Below are 20,407 nucleotides of genomic sequence, written 5' to 3'. Positions count from 1 at the left end.
CCCAAAACTGAACCCAGTATTCGAGGTGTGGCATCACCAGTGCTGAGTACAGAGGGATAATCACTTCCCTAGTCCTGCTGGCCACCGTATTTCTGATGTAAGGCAGGATGCTAGACTCCTGAGTGGGTTTTTAATCATCAGTACAACGAGAAAATACATTTAACAAAATAAATCACATTAGTAACAGCAAAGATTGGAGGAGAAAATAAAGCAAGCAGTCTTTATAAGATGGTCCAAGCCTACTTTAAATCTACCATTTCAGTTTTTTAGCCATTGCTTGATAAAGGTACGACTCTACTCATGGATTTTTCCAACAGCAGAACCAGATTTGAAGTAGTCCATCCTCCCTCTCTCACATCCCCGAATGCTTTTTCTGTTCCTTTTCCCCCCAGTTTGTTGAATTAATTCAACTATTCAGTGTTCTGTGATCTAATCCAAATGGCTGAAAAAAATCCAAGTCAAAAAGTCCCCATCAAAATAGGTTACCTCACTAATTCAGGGCACTGTCTTCTGCACAGCCATACTGACAAAGCCAATCGGAAAGAGAAGGGAAAGGGCTTTGACTCTGGGTAAAGCACAGTCTGACCCTGTTCTCAAAGGAAAATTAAACCAAGACCTGGCCATTTTGTACCCTCTCCTAACTTGATCAGAGAAAGCCATGCCTCTGTTCTCTTAATCTCTCCCCAATGTTTCAAGCCTTTTATCATTTGTAGTTTTATTCTACAAAAGAATAAAGAAGCCTTTAGTTGGTTGCAGTTACAGGTGAAGAGCATTTCTGAGGCACAGTGAAAGGAAAGCAGAGCAAGAGTGCTGCTTAAGCAACTGCAGCAGTAATGGTGTTGCACCTGATGCAAATGACAGATCAAAGATATCGAACAAGCTGGACCAGCCTGTTCAATGCCTTTGTGTGGCCCACAGCAGAAGGCTGAGGCTATGAAGATCACCAAGAAAAGGTCTGGCCCTTAGAGTAGTGACCATGAACCACACTGAAACCAACGCAGACACTATCAGAATCCCAGATAACTTCATTAAGTTGCTCAAGGCAGAAACTAACCCAACCTCCAGTTCACCACCCTGGGATAGCAATTCACTACCCTGAGGATCATTTTGATTGATAGAATGGAGAGAGGACGGTATATGACAAGCCCAGAGGAGGAGTTGCTCTAGTGGAAAAGAGTAGAGTAAATTAAGCAGGACAGAAGAGCTGTGTGTGGGATTCAACCAACATGACCTACAAACAGCAGCTTGTTTTCATTACTCCCTACCAAGCATGATTGCAAGACTTACTAGTCAACATCTAATTTTCATCTATTTACAGACCACTAAAAATTGCACAGTATTTTAAGTCTATTTGCCAGTATGCAGCGCAATCTGTGTCTGATTTCACCTGAATAATGGTTATGGATAATATATTAAAGACTCAAAGTCTGCTAAAAACATAGCACAGAGGTATTTCTTGCTGATGCTACTTCCTCCCAATAACATACAGACATTAGTTTTGCTCACTTTGACTTGAAGTTTAAGCTAATATTTACACATTCCTTTCTAGTAAACATCTGCATTTAACAAAAAAAAAAAATTATGCAAGTGCTCAGATAGGCATCCAGGAGCAAGAAATTTGAAATTAATTGTATCCTAAAGGAGCCTAGACATCGTAATTTAATAACACGCTATTTTCTGTGTCTTACCTTGTTCAGGTGCCTCTTCATCACTGCAGCTATTGATTGACCAGCTTGTTGAGACATGGCCAGTCCACCCAGGGTGCTTCCCCACATCAACAGACCAGCCAAGAGACAGCAAGAACTCCAGGAAGTGTGGCTGAACAATTCTGGAAGACTCCATGTTCTTCAGAATCTGAAACAACCAGCAGCACAGTGGTAGGTACGTGAGATTCCAGGAAGCAGCTCTCTTCCTCCCCACTTTAATTAAAATTTTGTGTCACCAACATAGTTTTGCGCAAATACAGTTATTCAGCAAGGCTGGAACCCCAGAATTTCTACATGGACAGTACTTCCTGCTGCCCAACATCCTCCCATCCTGCTTGGCAATGTCCTAATTCGATCATCTTGTCTTTCTGATACCATTGCCAAAGCCTGTAAAACAGTTAATCAAACTCCTAGAAATCACCATTCTGAGATTTATCCACTCAGAGATAAATCACAGAACTGTTCAGCGTAGAATTTGCATTAGCACCAAATGTAACATGAAAATTTTCTGGTTAATTTTCACTACTAAACTGAAGTGAAATTTTAGGAGAAAGGTATTTTATGGCTGCTCACCTGTACATGACATACAGCATTTTAGAAGGCAGGCCTCACCGTACATTAAATTATGAAACGAATTTTGAAAACCAATATTCAGCAGGATTGACCATGCACTTTAATCAAATGTCACACTGTACTGTTCACTTCAAACCTTAATCCTACTTCTTACAAAAGATCTGGAATGTTTCCACATCCAAAGGCAATTTTTATCCCATTGTGACCATGTGAAAGTTGAGACCTTCACCAAATGGCATGCTGGGAGACAAGGATGATTTGTGATTTGGTTTTTCTGGGCCACATGAGAATTTGCTTTGTGGCAGAAGCACCTTTGATTTTGGTTTGTGCAGGGGCAGTACACTGGGACACAGGCTCCAGCAGAGCAGAAACTGCAGGGACAGGGACAGGCATTGGAAGTAAATCCTCCAGATAGGAAGCTCCTCATATCCACTGTCCTGGCACACCATCCTAATGCCTCGTACAATATTCAGCAGTGACTAGACACACTGCATTGAAATATTACTATTGATCTCATTACTGAGCACAGAGAAGTCATAGATATGTTTCAGAATTAATTAAGTGCAGTTTAGAAGAAAATTTCTGAAAACAGGTGAGCTCAGGCTTTATACAACTATATGGTTTTATATCTGAGCCCATTAAAAAAAGAATTTACAGTAAAACAAGGACAAGGGAGTCTTTTCAAAGAACATCTAATGACGTAAAAAGTATGCAGGCAGTTTCATTACACTGTATAAGTAAATACCATGAGACCCTTCTCAGCTGTAAAAGCCTACCACCACAGAGAAATACTTGGGCCTAATGCAATAACCAGCAGGCTAGATGACACTATGCTGGGCTGTGCCGCATAAGATAAAATATAGCTGACCACCCGCTCCTTGAGAAAGGACAGTGGGGCCACCTCCCAGAATGGAATGAAGCCCTGAGCTGAAGTGGCATGAACTCACACACACAGATGGCTGAGTAGGACCAGACAGCCAGTCCTGCTCAAAGCAGACACCATGTCACACCTTGGCTTTGATCTCCTCCTCTCTTGATTGTTAATACTCAAAATGAAACAGGACAGAAATAAGTCACAGGTCTTTTCAAAGATGGGAACAGTATTAGTATCTCACTCAGCTCAGGTCTGTAGAGACAAGTATGTTATTAACCTGAGTGCTACTGTGACTTTGCACAACCTGAAAGTCTCAGGAATCACTGCAAGATGCTTGGGGATCTTGAAGCAGGAGCAGCAGCTTTATACTGTGTCTAAATATGTCCAGAATCAGTCAGATACAAGATTTTTCTTAAATCTACATGACAAAACTCACACCAACTGGGTTTCCAAAGGCTGGTGAGTTCTGCAGGACTAAGAATTCTCATCTGTCTAAATCTGTAAGAGCATATGAGCATTGGATGGGGAAAAACCCCATTCTGCTAGGTCAGCAAGAACACATTTCAGCTGGAAGGCAAACCTTGTATATCTTGTTTTGTAGTTGACTTTGGAGACGGAAAGACTGTGTACTGGCTTCTCTGAACTTCAACTTGAAAACTCAAACAGCACAATCTTGTTTTCAAGAATTAGTGTATTCCATGCAGAAGTAGGAGGTGTTACAGTGTTCTGTCAACTGTACATTCACAGTAACATAAGATGGCAAAATAATTTATTATAGAAGCTACACTTCCACTTTTTACTATGAGAATTAGGAATGGAATGAGAAAGTACTATAGAAACAACCTTTTCTAATGGGCCCATAAGGCATCTTAGTGAGTTTCTAGGTCACAGTCTAAAGAAGTCACAACTTAGATTTGCACAAATTAACCTGATCAACCTAAATTGCATTTGAATGTGAATAGTATAATGTACAGACTTACAAAGCAGTAATACTTTCTTACTTGCAGAGGGTTTTTAATTCCTTTAACACGTGTTTAACATTAGATCCAAACCAAACTACCTGGACATTGCACATTGCTGGAACAAAGTGCAACCTTTCCTGCAAGCTGAGCCAATAAATCTGAAATGCATTTCTTACATGAACCTCTACAAATAAGGATAATAAAGACAGAATAGATAACAAAAATACTATTAATATTACAATGTATATTTAATATATATAATATGTATTAAAAATATATTAAAGAGATGTTACAACAATCCTAAGTGTGGGTAATGTACTTTGACCTACAGATGAAAAAGAGTACACAGAGACTTGTCATAGCTCACACTGTAAACAAACATTAAAGCCAGAACCCCCTCAGTTCTGATTCTCCACTCCAGTCATTAGCAGTGACGCTTTATTCACTTCAGGATCACTAGAAACAAGACAATATAGGCTAGTTAGCCCTCTACACTTTCACTTACCTCCTGGCTTGTTTTCTGGCCTGCCTTCATGTAGAAAATGAAAACAGTATCAAAAGGACGACATGGCAGTAAATCCAAGTAGCCAAGATCATCAAAAAACCCAGGAAGAGCAGAGTCAAGTGCAATCAGGTGAGGAGGTAGACGACTGTTAGCAGGTTCCTATCCAATAGACAGAGTTCAACAGCTTAAACATCTTTCCTAACTGAAAAGGTCTTATTAGCTTCAATAATAATTCATTAAAAATAAAAAGACAAGTTCCCTTTCCTCCTAAGAGCAAAATCACATACAAATTTCTGATGAAATATAATCTTGTTACTGTAAACGATTAACACTAAGCATAACAGTTTGGCAATTTGTTGCATTCTACTCTTCATTAAATAAAAATGTTATTTTGCCAGCAAAACAGACATAACATTTCGCTCAGAGATGGTGCTAGCTACCACAACAAAAGCAGAAGAGACTTTCAAAATATCACAACTCTACACAGTCGTGTCTAGTTTCACGTTTATTAACTTATATACCAATAATATGTAAAATACTAAGCACTTTTAGACATAGTTTTTGCAAAAGCTGCATACTGTTGACTGTTTTCTGGAAGGAAATGCAACAAATAAAAAGGAGAATTGACATGTAAGAGGCAGAATTTCAAATTAAGGATATGGATCATCTCTATAAACTGTTGTTATTTTAACTTTAAAAAGAAAGCTCTACAATCTACATGTACTCCCAAGTATTTATATATGATTAAACCACTTCAGCACAATCATCTCTGCAGCAGAACTTCTAAGGAAGTCAAAGTACCATCCAAAAATCTAATTCAAACTGACGGAATGATTTCAACGTGAACATAACAGCTTATGTACCCACTGCAAAATAAAGATACAGCCACCTCTTCAGAGCTTGTTCAACTTGAGGCATGGCCTTTCACAACCATACTCTCAATCCTGTAAGACTGAAATCCATCACTATTTAATTAGATTACAGCTTAACAGTAGTTGGAATTACACAGAAGATCTTTCACTAACAAAACTTAGTTGTCTTCTGTTGCCAAGCCAGACCATATGGGTACTGAAGGCATTTGCACAACACTAAGAAGTATCAGGTCACCTTCAAAGCCTCTAGTGAGAGAAACCCGAAGTGAGAAAGGAACAGGCGTGCTGTCTGGAACTCCTGTGCTGGTGGTGGGGGCTTACACTCCGTGATCGGATCAGGAAAGCTCTTCTTCCGCCACTCCTCTTCACTTTGATGATCTATGGAAGTCTCAAAAATAATCTGCTGGGACATGCCATTCCTCAGCTTCTCGTGTCGGTCTTCAAGCTGAAAAACATTGTGTGAAATACTGATTCCACCAAGATCACTAAGATCCAATAAGAAAACAGCTCCACCATTTAGGAAAGCTGTAAATAACCGGTATGTACAGCAGCAGCTACAACTCCACCAGCAGGATGTTTACTAAAGCACTACCAACAAGACCTTGCAAAGTGAACATCTAAACAAACCCTTTGCCTGGAACAGTTGGTGCAAATTTATGTATCCAGCATCACCTACAGCTTCTCCCTTCTAAGTGAACAGAAACTAAACCACACTTGGCACTGTGAAACTTTAAAATATTTCTGAAACACACACACTCCTCCCTCCCCAAGGCCTCAAAAAAGCCCCTCCTATTTCCCCAGAAGAAGCAACAAAATGCAAGTCATTGCTTCTTAGCAATACCAGGATATTCAGATCTGTAATAAAGCATGTTGAGCAGTGCCTCCCAAAAAACACATCCAAGGCATTGCCATCTTGCTGGAGAATTGCACAGATTTCATTAGTTTGCAGAGATCATTATTCCATTAATATGAAATTAGTCAAGCTAAAGAGTAAAACAGTAAGACATCAGTATATGAATCAAACAGACAAAAAATCCAAGAACAAAATTAAGTCAGAGACTAACAGTTACTTACTTCCTCATTCACAATTTCATGTAAATCAGGAATGCTCAAGTCAGCTTTCACAAATGGGATCTTGTCTACTTCTTCAGGAAAAGGGCGGTGCTTTACACTGTATTTCAATCCAACATCATTTTTGGGAGCTGGTCGAGGTTCTGGTACGAAAGTCTGACATAAAAGGGGGATAGTTTTTACATTCAAGGCATCGCACTATACTTTATTATAATAGATGGAAAACATTCCTTCCCCTCTCCCCACCAGAAGATCCTCACCGCTCATCCATTAGTGAGAGGTATCACTAAAAAACATTAAGTACTTTAAGCTAATTGACTTGTATTAAAAATGCATCTACACATTTTAAGAGACACAGTTCTGCCCATTTTGGTGGCTGTACTCCTGGAAGCTCTGAACCCTGCTTACCATCTAAACTCTAAGCAGCTGCAAGTCCCTATAAAAATGGCAAGTTTACATGGCAACATCTTATTTTCAGCCCTTTCTAACTGTATTGAACAAAAGCTACCAACTGTTTGAGAAGCATCCATTTTAACCCTGCTGACTATAATGATCACAAGAAGTCAAGCTAAGAAGTCCTGGAAGAGAACAGCAGCAATGCTGTGGGTCATGAGTGAGAGGTACTACCAGAGTATCAAAGGATGTTGCATGATGTATCGTAATGCAATTTTGACCTTGTTATTACATTATATTCTAAACTGTTAGTAATTCCTTCAAAATTTGAAGTTAGAAAGCAACAAAAGATCTAGGTACAGGTTTGCAGGTGCATGAGGTCCAAGCAAAACAGACCTTTAATTACATCTTTAATGCTGCTTTATAAATTTATTTACTACCAATTACACTTCAGAAGGCCAAAACTGTTAACAGCAAAGTTGCAGAACAACTTTACGTTGAAAAAGTTCCCTTAAAACTGGTAAGGAGGTTCAGCAGCCTGGATATGACTACTGCTTTGGTGTGAGAGGTAGCACACTTGGACTGACACTATTTAGCAAAATGGCTCAGCTTCAGTGACAGCACAGCTCCGAAGGTATCACATGGAGGGTCTTCTTCCTGAAGGCTGCTTTGCAGAGACCAGATTCATCTAAATGTGAACATGACAGCTGGACTGACAGGCCCTCATTTCAGCTACATTATTATTTCCTTGATTTTACTGAGGGGCATGTGAAGAGTTCAAAGATTTGGAGAAGTTCAGAAACAGACAGAAGTTTTTGTAACAGGAGGCCATGCTCCACTAGACAATTGCAATAAGAAATTTTACTAAAGAAATTTTCTGTAAATGAGATTAAGGTATGTATTTCTCTTCCACTAGGCTTTCCAGAGCCGTTCAGAGTTCATCCAGAGAGGTTTTTTTTCACAGAAGGTTTACAGCCATCTTTGTAACACTGGGCCTTGCAGCTTGAATGGCTGCTCTCTCTGGAGCATCTCATTCTACACCTCCAGACTTTCCTCTCTCTGCTGCAAGGACTTTGCCTGACATCCTAAAATCAGCACCAGCACTCATGCCTACACACTAAATACATTGTCCATGGCTCCATCACCTCAGAAGATGCTTTCAGAAAAAAAAAGGAGAATGCCCCCTCCCCTTAAGCAAATCTAGAAGGCAACAGCAATTGCACAGCTTGTATTTAATATTAATCACAAGTCATAAAGAGTCACCAGAGATGTGTCACATTACCTACAGCTAAAGGCCCCGTGGCTCAGCCTTAATGTATAATCACCAGCTCTGTGGGGCTGTCTCACATTAGTGGAATTTCTGCTGAACATCTCTAAGTTAAAGATTTCTTTATGGGCTTTGATAGAGACCTTTTGATTTGCTTTAGCTCCTCTTGGTAAAAGACAGAGTTGCTGGGCCCATGCAAATCTTCCAGATGTCCCACGGATCAAAACCGTGACAGAGGGAAAAGAGTCATCTGCAAAGCATATGCATTAAGAGAATAATACATCATCATAAATCACAAACGGTTCACTGTGCATAATTTCACCAGAAAAAACACAGGCATGACGACAGAGGTTTTGTTTTCAAGGTTAACTCCTCCCTGACCCTGAAAACAGTTCCTGGTGAGGAGCAAGCAATCCTCTCCTCTGCAGCAGGGAAGTACTAGTCTACTTTGTGGTCTGTTCAGTAGTTACCAGCTCAGTTTCATCATTAAAAGTGACTTTCACCCAAATTCATGCAGAACACTGTTTCTCTCCAAATTGTCTCCATGAAATTAAAAACAGATTGTCTAGCTACTGTCTGTTTAGGTAAGACATATGGACACACAGTTTCCATGATCCTTCCATGACCTTCTGTAAAGGTCCCACACAAATAGCAACAATAAGAACAGTGGAAGTACATGAGATAATGGTCAAATTATCAGAGAGGCAGATTCTGACTTCACATCATGGAAAATTTTTCACCACAAGGAATAGGGACACAGAGAAGTTGTCCTCATAGGTCCTCAAGACATACTTGGACAACGTCAGGTTGCATTGCCCTGGTCTGAATTCAGTGTTGACCTTGTTTAGAGCAAGAGGTTAGACCGCTGATTCCCGAGGTGCCTTTCAACTTACACAATGATGTCTTTAGCATTACAGGAATTTCAGTCTTCCTTTGACACTTAAAAGGCCACCCATACTAGCCACTTTAGAAGAGAGATCTTTATACCTCTACAGTTTTTCTTTTAAAAATTATTTGTATTTGTCTTTTGTGCACATAAACCACAAATTGACACCATCAGGTAACTAGCAGACATATATTCCTTCTCCGGTATTTCACGGGAAGTACAGGGTGCAGCACAGCTACATAAGCACACATATAGACAAACCAAATCAGCTCCCCACAATCATCCACTTCAGTAATCTGCCTCAAAAGTGATCTGACATACTTGTGCATTACTGCAATTAATCTTGCAATTCAAAGGGGATTCGTAAGCAACTTATGCACAGCAAGAAAAGAGAATCCAATCTGAGGTTCTAATAGCTTTACAGGATTCCTCAGTAATGCATTTAGCAGAGGCAGAGTAAGGATGAGAATTGCTCAGTTGTTCTAGCATGCTCTAATCCATTCTAGTCAGGAACATGCTTGCTCATACACAGACTGTGGGTGGACGTGCTGCAATGGCTCCCAGCATCAGCACTTTCTGCAGGATCTGTTTAGTGATTCTTAATTAAGTTGGAACAATCTGGACAACAACTCAGCAACTTCTCTTAGTGAGTTCATGAAGTTCTGTGTAATCTCTGTTTTCAAGACTAGTATCTAGACTCCATCCTGTCCATACCTGCGGCTGACTGCAGATCTAACATACATTGTCTTAAACTGAGGTAGCATATAAGAGAATTTTAATCTTTTCTGTTAGGTCATACATGAATGCTTACAGGGGTATCAGTTATTCAGTTGAAAGCATCATGTAATTTAATACCAGATTTTTAAAATATAAATTCTTGTTGATCAAAGTATATGAGGCTGAAATGAGTTAGATTCAGCTGTAAAAGCCAATCCCCTGTGATAGATCTCCTTTACAGTAGGTGCCATTGACAGAACAGGATGATACATAGGAAAGTTTTATCAGCTCCTAAGCAATTAAAACCACTTGAGCTGAAAATAGCCAAAGAAACATTTAGTAACAGGAGACCTAAGGCAAGCAGAAGCAACTGTGCAAGCATAAAGGTGTCACATCAACCATTTGTTGAGCACTTATCCCTATCAAGCCTCCTATACTCTTCCTATTCTCATTCTTTTATGAACAAGGATGTTTTCAAAATGTAATGCTATTACTTTTGTTCTTCAGCAGTAATTTTCATGGCAGTCAGCTGCAAGTATCTGATCTAACTGGGTAAAAGAGACAACTGCATGAACAATTTGGATGGGCTTGCAAACATTTGACTATCAGTGGCATTAAAATTATTCCCATCACTTCATCCCAGAACAACACTTTGCTCGATCATGCTCCCACAAAACAGGTAAGCCCCTGAAATTTAAGAGACACTTGATGAAGTACCTTTATTTTGCAGCTCCATAAAGAGAGTTTCAACCAGAGGAAGAAGGAAATGGGAAGTATGAACTTACTCTGTTCATTTCCTAGAGGCTGCTCCAACATCGCCAGGATGACACTATTGTCCAAAACGAAGTAACGGAAGCTATGCTTGTTTATGGTAGGTAGACGAGAATATTTAATTAATGTGGTTTCATTCACCAAACTGCAAGGAGAAGCAGGGCCACTGGGAGAAGGAAATGCTCCAAGTAACTGCATAATACTGCAAGTGAGAAAAAAGTAAAGAATTATGACAAATTAAGATGATGAACTGTTCCTCCCAAGCACAGACCTTCATTCATATACTTCATTTCTATCTTGACATAGCAGTTGCCCTATCAGGGCAAGCCTGCCCTCCCCCATCAGCTTCTTTTAAAACAGAACCAGTAACTCCAGAAAAACATACCTAAAAACCTACCAAGAAGGGTATTTTGCCTATGGAATGAATTTGTTTATAACCTCAGTTATAAAGATACTAAGATATGCTTTAAAGCATGAAGATCTGTACTCTTCCACATTTTTATAAGAAGATTATGGATGATTGGAGATAATCATCCATAACTTAGCCCGCTCTTATATCAACAAGCAAGGCAGACACGGTAGATGCCCTAGTTATGATTGTCTTTGCTTTCTTCAAGTGCCGGTTGCATTAACTTACACAAGCATGACTACCACAGATGGTAGCCTTTCCTGGGAGAAAGCCTCCAGGTGTGGTCCAACAGTGTCTACCTCCTTGAAGCCACAGCCATGGGAGGCTCCTAGAAGTACCAATCAAAATCACCTGAAGTTGTACAGGATCTATCTAATACTATTAGAAACTGAAAATTTCTATGGCAGGAACCAATAATGACAGTTGTCCAGTGTCAGACTGAAGATCATATGATCTAACTCAGAACTTCACTCTTAACACCATCACCCAGACCAGAAGTAAGTTTATTGAAGTCTTCCCCACACACTTTTCCACTTTACTCTGAGAACAGATAGTTTCATCTCTCTAAATGAAGAGATGCAGTTTTAGGCAACAACAAAGGTTTGTCCACAAGTTCCAATGAGTAGTTGTTTTGACCTTGAAAATTACACAGTAGTTTTTACTAAAAGGAAAGTTTATAACAGTGTCATTGCAAAGCAGAACAAAAAAGAAAGCAGCTATTGCCTTTTGCAAAACATATTTATCATACCCACCCTCAATCTGCCCTATCACCATGCTGTTCATTCAGTAAAACAGTGCTTTTCAACTTCTCTAGAGCAAATCTCAATTTTCCTCTCTGTGCTTCCCCTCCTCAACCCACACATTATCTGTTATTGCATTTACAGCAGAACCTCTCAAATATATTAAGCAAGATCAATGCTGTGGGCAGAATAACATCCAATCCTGCACCAGCTTACATGTGCTGCACGTGCCATTCTCTGCTGTGTTACACATAAGATGGTGTCTATCGGTTTCCCAATCAGTGTGGGGAATGCTTATCTTGTCAGGCCGAGGAGAAGGGGAAATGGAAAGGCAGGGTCAAGGAGGAGTTATAGGGAATTGCTGTCTGCAGAGGACTGGCCAAGAACAGAACACCAGGGGCTGCAGAAAGGCTTGAGCTCTGCTCTCAAAGGAAGAGAACAGGCAGGAAGGGAGGACAACCACAGGGATCTTTCTTCTGTTGTACACCTGTAATGGGAGGGGGAAGACCGCTAAGGCAGAGCAAAGGACAACCCTGACAAAAAGGAAGAGAGAGTGAGCTTCTGGATGACTTTCCAAATGCTCTTGCTACATCACAGACATCTCATCAGTTGGGAACTACTACTTAAAACACTCTCAGACAAGGCAATGCTAAACAGTAAACAGACTTTGACAAATTGCATACCACGTTAATGTAGCTTCAGCAGCATCTTTCACTCTCATGGATGCAGGGTTTGGCTCTTTATCTCCTTTGTACTTGACTTCTTGTTCACTGTTTTTGGATTTGCTTCCTGAAATGCCCAGCTCCACAATCTCCAGTACCTCTTTTAGACAATCCTAAACCACAAGAGGAACCACCTTAAAGCAGAAGTACTCCAATAAATGTCACCAAGACCTCAGTGAAGCAGTGATATACCATCGATTAAAATATAGTACTGCTGGTAATAAAGCTCAGAAATAATGGCAGAAGATTATCCTAACAGGGTTGGAATAAAATCACATTTGATATAGAAATGATACTTTCACCATCTATAGATGTTTACTTATGTTTGTATTCTATTCTAATGGTAGAAAGTGCTCTGAATGAACATATACACACAATATATTCCATTCCGTACATACAAAATTGCCAAAAGGACTACTAAGAGAGCAATTGGAAAATGTAAACATATTTAAAGAGATAATAAATGCATTTCTGAGACTTTGCAGAACTTCTAATTAAGTTCTAAGCACATTAAGAACGGATTCATCTGGAAAATTGCAAGAAATCCTTTTCTAAGTCTTTCAATTGCCAACAGCTTTCCTAAGTAAAATCTATCATGGTATCTAATTCATCAAGAGAACAGTAACAATATTCTAAAAGTGCACAGCAAAGCTTCAACAAATCTATTACAGTAGAGCCCAACACTCAGTAGAACCACAGGTATGACTCACAAATGTTGCTCATTACAAAATCATATTTTCATAAGTGATGTAGAAAAAGAGATGAAGAGGAATAATAAAGTTTTCTGAAAGAGCAAAATTAACCAGCATCAAGATGCAGAGACCAGACATAAAGAAATAAAGAAGGAGTTTACAAGTGTTGGCTAGTAAAATAGCAGGAAACATTAAAAGCAAATATAAGGTGAGGCACCTAGAAAATTGCAATTCTAACACTTGCAAATGCAATGAAAGGTTCCTACCCGACTACCACAACTCAGGAACGAGGTACTAAATGTCCAGTACATCCTACACACAGTATGTAACACTATCTCAATATGCAGTGATAATTAAAATTAAAAAAGAACCTCATGAAACACAGTGTACTCAGCACTGGTGATGCCACACCTCGAATACTGGGTTCAGTTTTGGGCCCCTCAATACAAGAAAGACATTGAGGTGCTGGAGAGTGTCCAAAGAAAGGCAATGAAACTGGTGACAGGTCTAGAGCACAAATGGTCTGAGGAGCAGCTGAGGGAACTGGAGGTGGTTAGCCTGGAGAAAAAAGGCTGAGGGGAGACCTTATCGCTCTGTACAACTACCTGAAAGGAGGCTGGAGCGAGGTGGGGGTCACTTTTCCCACATAATCAGTGATAGGATAAGAGGAAACAGCCTCAAGTTTTAAACCTCCCCTCAAGGGAGGTTTAGATTGTGTATTATGAAAACTTTCTTCACCGAAAGGTTTGTCAAGCATTGGAACAGGCTGCCCAGGGAAGTGGTTGAGTCACCATCCCTGGAGGTATTTAAAAGACGTGTAGTTGTGGCACTCAGGGACATGGCTCAGTGGTGGAATTGGCAGTGTTAGGTTAACAGCTGGACTCGATGATCTTAAGGGTCTTTTCCAACCTAAACAATTCTATGATTCTATGAAATAAAGCATTATGCAATTTAATAAATCCATACTGTGCCACATCCAGGGAAACCATCCTGTCCTAGTCACCTACTGTCATTTCACTATCTTTAAAGATGCTTTCTGCATCCACTTTAATAAAGTCCTGCTTGTGGGTCTTCAATTTTCATTTTTAAAAAATATATGTGTTTTTATATATGGTATAGAATATAAATAAAATATATAAATCTATATAAAACTGTATTAAAATATTATACAAATAGAGGTTAATATACATTATATATAAAAATATAAAGACCATCAAGCTGTCTCTGCAGGGACACCAACAATGAAAATATGCACTCATTTTTTTTTTTAAACAGCAGGACAGAAGGCTGTTGGAAACATGCATCTTTCATTTACTGCTCTTTTCAAGCTTCCCGAGCAAATTCAATCTTGGATTGAGCTATGCCTTGCTCAGTTTCTAGAAATCTGTTTTCTTGGTGAAACAAACTATGATTATCAAAATCTTAGTATCAAAGGAATTCTGTTAAGTCTAGAACATGCTTTCATCAGGTAAGAGCTGAGAAATGAGAAGAGACATGGCTTTTAGTGAAGTTTTTCTGCTGCAGGTAACTATGCTGTATATTCACCATTAACTTCCATATTTTTCTTTTCAGTTTCTGTTTTTTTCAGGCTTTCTTTTCTTCTCTCTTTTTCCAGTTTCATAAAGCAAGAAGATCAATACATTCTTTGAAATATGAAACGTAACTTTAAAGCCAAAAACATTATTGGCGAATAAGGAGCAGAAATCAAAATTCAAAACTATTTTGCACAGAAACTAGTTTTGAAATTCCTAGTATACTTTTGAAAACTAAGAAGCTCACATTATTTTAAAGTAGCAAGAACAGACACGTTGGGCATAAACACCATTACAATTTGCAGTGCTCAAAATATATAGAGCAGAGACTCTTACCTTCTCGTCCAGCATGTCCGGGTGTTCAGTGAGCCAGACACAGAGGCACTGGAAAGCAGCGACTATCATGGAGTGTAGGTCACGGGAGTGGAGTGGGGCTGGGCGGCTGCACTGGTACACTATGTAGCTGCACACTGAACTAATAGCTCTCTTTCGATCGGAGGAATCGACCACCACTTTCACCTGTGTAAAGCAAGCAGGAGAGGATGAAAATTCCTCCACAAAAATCTTTCAGACAAGAAATAGTTTTTAAAAGCATTTTTAAATGCAGTTTTTTAAGAAACAAGAACAAACAGTTGAGCTCTTCTGATTACAGCTTAAAAGCTGTGGGTAAAAGTATTTAACAGTGACAGATATTGAAACTTAAAGAAATGGTGCACTGAGGTTCCCCACATTGCATGGCTTGGCTTCCAAGAGCAAGAGGGCTACCAATAATAAGATGAATAAGTCAGTATTTGAAACTTATTTTCAGCAAATACCTTTCTCTTTCAGCTATAGCAACCCACTCTGTACCTCTGAGAGCTCGCTCACTGCCAAGTCTCCCTTCCACAGGGCTTCATTCTGCTCACATAACATTCCCCTAGGCATATTTCATCAGCACAGTAACTTTCACCAGTGAAAAAGGGACAGAAAACCCACCCTCAGACAAGCAGACTGGCAAAACAACCCATTAACCTCTCCCCCAAAACTCCCTGCAAAAACCACTTGGCTTCTTTTCCAGCTCCAGGCTTCAGGGAGCAAGGCTCCAGACCAGGTTAGTGAATAGTCCTGTACACTGAGGCATGAGGATCTACACTATAGAACTAACTAAAGAACTGAATTTCTCTTCCCTGTTCTTCCCAATCTGTGACTTGGCACAAGCGGGAGTTTTCTACTTTGTACCATTTGACTATGCCATATAAAGCTTTAAAGTGAACACTTATCCAAGCAGCAAGGTGGATGGTCTTGCTGGTGACAACACCAGAGCCAGGCAGCTGTACTCCACAAACGGAGGGGTAGCAATTCAGAGCCTAGGATGAAGGCAGCATTTCCTTCAGAAGCGTAATATCTATGGCAAATAGAGCCCTCAAGATGAACTTATGAAAAGCAGGTTGGTGAACCAGCACTTTTGCAGGAAACAGGACTTCTGAATTTATGAAATCCCTCTAATAACCTGGTGTTGCACAGACACAAGACAGGGCAGTCCCTAACCTGAGAAGGGCTTTGGAAATTGTCACCTCCAAAGGCACGAGTTCAAAGGCAAAATGGCACAACTGGTTCTCCGCTCTGCAGTTCTGCAGTAAGAGACCCTCTTTGTTATGAATGGGATACCCAAGATACCCCAGAGGAAGAATTACTTCCATTGCATGAGAGTTATACAAAGATTACAATATTTAATATTAACCTGGGTAGGCATTTGAAAAGATAATGTATTTTCACATTCCCATCTCATTCCAAACCAAGGAAGAGAGAAAAACCTGGCTTAACCACACAAGCTGCAGGAACCCCTGGTTCTGTATCATACTCTGTAAGACTCAATAACCATACATTAAATCACTGCAGAACTCTTTCAAATGCATATTTTGGCTCATACTGCTGCAGTAATAAAATAAGCATCCAGTCCAACATGGCTCAGTGCTGACTTGATGCTCTGAAAAAAATGCCTGAGACATGTATTTCAGCAAGATCTGTCAAGTTCCTGGGGGAACATGACAGGAAATGCTGAATTGTCACACCAGGTCATTGCAGCTTCTGTAAATACATCGGACTTTTGTTTAACAAGTGTCATGAAGTCCAGCTTGGGGACAAGAACCCTCAAACAGAAAAGGGCATTTTACTTCTCCACAAAAGCAGCCCCCCCACCTAGTAGCTTGAGTTCAGTTATTTGCTGTTGAATCAAGGAACTGTGTACAGACAAAGCTCTGATGAAGCCGACAACTTCACATTAAAAATTACGCTATCATTTTCTAAGCTCTGAAAACTATTTCCAAAATGAGATGGAAGGTGAAAAGCAGATACAACACTTACAAAAAGGGCAATTAAGTTGTTTAATACACCTGCATATTTGTAATCTGCCAACAGCAACAAAAACTCTTGCCTTTAAGTCTGGTTACACAGTGAACAGACAGACCAGTCACCCAATCAAGCAAAGCTATGATAAATGGTTCATAATGGGGTTGAAAACTGATGCTGCAAGCCCCTCACTTGCCAGTGGAAGCTTAGTGTCAAGTTTTTCTTCAACTGTGCAGCCTAATATGGCAGATGCATCCCCTGTAGTATAAAAAGCAAAAACCAAAACCAGACACACAGAGGAATCCATGAGAAAAGTTAGGAGTCATCTAGCTAGTTCAACAAAGCCAGCCAGAATTATGCAGTAGAGCCACATGTATCTGAACAAACCATCCTGAGCTTCACTTTCAGCCAACAGGCATTTACAGGGCACACACTGAGCCACAGAGCATCTACATTTGGTAAAGATGAAGTACAAAAGGAATACTGTTTTTTCTTGTATCCAAACAGAACATTTGCTGACAAACTCAGACACACACATCTCTGATGGCATGACTTTCACCTAAACAGGACTATAACTGCTCTTTGAGAAGAGGTCAGAGCACACAAAACTTCACCTCTCACCTTCGCCAGTCCAGACAGAAGCTCCAGTGCAGCCAGAGAGATACTCATGTCCTGCCTCCACTGTGAGTTGAGTCTTTGTGTTACCAGGTGAATACTGCGTATCAGTAGTCCAGCAGCCGTATCTGTATTAAGAGCTAGGATATAACCCCAATACCACATACCACAGGGAGGGAAAATAAGCATTAGTGACAAGCAAAGCACAGGCACAAGCCAAAGCAGCCACAACACACACATAAAATAAAATTATAAACAACCCAGAATATATAAATTGGGTTGGTCACATTTGCACAGGCTAAATGCCTTATATACACCACCAGACATTATACAAATACATTCTGACTAGCTTATCTCAATTTTTAAAATATATTTTGGATAATCCCAGCACTCTGCTACATTCCATCAGCAGAACAGCTAGCTTCATGTTTTGCTATTGTACTTAAATTGTGGTGATGTCTTGCAGTCTTGGAAAAATTTAGGCATTGGTAACATATATTAGACATTAGTACTTGTATATTTAGGCATCAGTAACAAACTAACAGAGTGCACTTAACTTCAGATATCTATGACAGATGTTACCCATTCTTTCTATACCTAGCATTTATCAAATTTGTACTAGTTATATAAGTGTAGCTAATGAAAGAATCAGTCCTAGAGAAAACAAAAAGATTCTAGACCTTTAATTTCCCTGAACCTCTAGCTCAAAATTAAAAATAGAAAATGTTTTTAGTATCAGTAGTTCTCATTTCAAAATATTAGGAACTTAAGTGCTATACATACTTGTTAAAACTGAAGTAGGCACATTAATTTTAGAAATAAAAACTGCTAAATGACTAAGAGACATGATAACTACAACAGCTAAGGTATATCCTTCCCAAAACTTAAATCATTATATTTAACACTTGGGAGCTAACAACAATGTTACACTAGTAACAGATTAAAGTATCTGCTACAGTTTGGCTGTAAAAATAGACCATCTTGTTTTCAATTTTCTCTTGTTTGAAGCATCCAGCAGAAACACAGAAATTACTTTCAAAAATTTCTTACAACCTTACCTTCTGTGCATAGGAAATAAAAAAAATCTAATAAAATTAATATATTACAAAAAATATATTTCAAGTTATGTTATGGTTTAAACACTCAGTAAGTCAAATACTTATTTTTTCTTTAAACCTTAGAAATGTATATTTTCACAAGCATTGGCCAATGAAAACCCATATGAATTAAACACACAACTCAAATGGTGTGATGAAAACTATCACTTTAATAATTTCAAACAAACAAATCTAATAAGGAAAGCACTAACATGTTTATATGAATCCCTAGAATATACTCAAGTCCTTCCTGCTAACCTCCCTCCTCTCCTTAATTTATAGAACTAGAGAAAACAAAAACATTTTTGGTTGAAAAGAGAGTTTTCAACCGAGGCTACAACATAAAGGTGATCTGTTCTCACATTTACTTGGTCAACATCAGTTAAACTGATGAAGACCAAAGGAGCAAATGAAATTCCAGGATCTTCACCTCTGGCCATTTTACTACACACAGATTTAGAAGAATATGGATTTTAATACAAAAATTCAAAAATGTACGGTACAAGACACAGCAAACTAAAGTTAATTACTAAATTATCTTGCTATAACAAATGACATATCACAAGCATTCTGCTTACTTGCTCTATCAAAACAGGGATCCTTCAAATGCTCTTTAAATATAGTTTAAGAAAAGGTGCTGCAAAAGTCAGGTAAGCATTTGGAATGCTACCAAAATGAATGAAGCAATTAATTTACACTTGGTGTACATTTATCCCATTATTGTTCATGGAAACTAAGTGTCCTGAAAACATAAGGTAAAGCAAAGCAGTTTGCAAACACCTTTTTCATAAGCTTTTATTTTTAAAATGTTAATAGAGTCCTTTAGTAGGATTAAAAAACAACCACTGAAAGGGCACATATCAGCACAAACTGGCAATAAACAAAGGGGCTATCCAGCCTGGGTTCAAAACACCCATGCACATTAATGTATTAGCCAGAACTAAGAACAGGAAAAAAAAACCAAACCAAAATACATCACCTTGGCATCTAGTGACAGTTTTTTCAAGAGATCTATCCTTACCATAATCCCTCATAAGGGCTTGTGCTGGTCTCTCACTATCTGGTGTTGTGGGCTCCGTACTGCCTCCACTTGCAGTGCTAATGCCACTGTTAGTACGACTGTGGCTTTTGAAGAGGGTATTTTCACCACCGTTCTGCAAATTGAAAGTCAGTTTTGAGCAATGAGATTTTTCTGAGTTCCCCATACCAGAGGATGCTTTCAGATACAGTAGAGAAAAAAAGATGATCAAACCTTAAGATGCTAACTGAACACCTTGCAACAGCAGATAAAATGAGTGGTGCATTCTTTCTGAAGTGGTAACTTCATAAACAAAAATTACTTACCGTTTCCATCTGACAGCCGATGGCTTCTAAGAGTGCTGAATCTTGAACAATATTTAACATTGCACCTGAAGAATCAGATATAAGAAGGTAACTAAAGACTGCAGTAGAATATTCACTGCTAAAATTTACAAAGAAGCACTGAGGGTCTAACATACAGGATTGCCATTCTGTTTTATAAAAACTCTTTATAAGAGTTTTACAAAACACTGGATTTGCTCGAGGCTTAGTCATTTGAAGCAGATGAGAGCTGAGACAGAGTGCCTTCAGCTATTCTAAAAATGCTTTGAACATAGGTTTTTCAAATTCCTCAGTTCAAAAGAATTTTGGTTTC

The 20,407-nt window shown here is 39.1% G+C and overlaps 1 protein-coding gene across 5 annotated transcripts in view; it reads right to left on the bottom strand.

The window, feature by feature from the left end:
- RALGAPB (Ral GTPase activating protein non-catalytic subunit beta) overlaps positions 1 to 20,407 on the bottom strand; it is a 66,122-nt gene that overhangs the window by 12,346 nt on the left and 33,369 nt on the right. For 3 of the 5 annotated variants that reach the window (XM_042800852.1, XM_042800854.1, XM_042800855.1), the window contains 11 exons: positions 20,077 to 20,141; positions 19,754 to 19,886; positions 17,642 to 17,775; positions 15,029 to 15,211; positions 12,430 to 12,581; positions 10,612 to 10,799; positions 8,367 to 8,473; positions 6,567 to 6,719; positions 5,728 to 5,937; positions 4,621 to 4,779; positions 1,689 to 1,854 (listed from right to left, as the gene is read on the bottom strand). In XM_042800852.1, coding sequence (XP_042656786.1) covers positions 1,689 to 1,854; positions 4,621 to 4,779; positions 5,728 to 5,937; positions 6,567 to 6,719; positions 8,367 to 8,473; positions 10,612 to 10,799; positions 12,430 to 12,581; positions 15,029 to 15,211; positions 17,642 to 17,775; positions 19,754 to 19,886; positions 20,077 to 20,141 — 1,650 coding nt within the window. The remainder of the gene's footprint in view (positions 1 to 1,688; positions 1,855 to 4,620; positions 4,780 to 5,727; positions 5,938 to 6,566; positions 6,720 to 8,366; positions 8,474 to 10,611; positions 10,800 to 12,429; positions 12,582 to 15,028; positions 15,212 to 17,641; positions 17,776 to 19,753; positions 19,887 to 20,076; positions 20,142 to 20,407) is intronic. The other 2 variants (XM_042800856.1, XM_042800853.1) reach the window with 1 other exon arrangement.

The sequence above is a fragment of the Tyto alba genome, unplaced genomic scaffold, assembly GCF_018691265.1.
Source record: "Tyto alba isolate M040663 unplaced genomic scaffold, T.alba_DEE_v4.0 Super-Scaffold_33, whole genome shotgun sequence".
NCBI lineage: Eukaryota > Metazoa > Chordata > Aves > Strigiformes > Tytonidae > Tyto > Tyto alba.
Note: the sequence above shows the minus strand (reverse complement) of the source record. Positions and strands in the feature narration are given on the sequence as shown.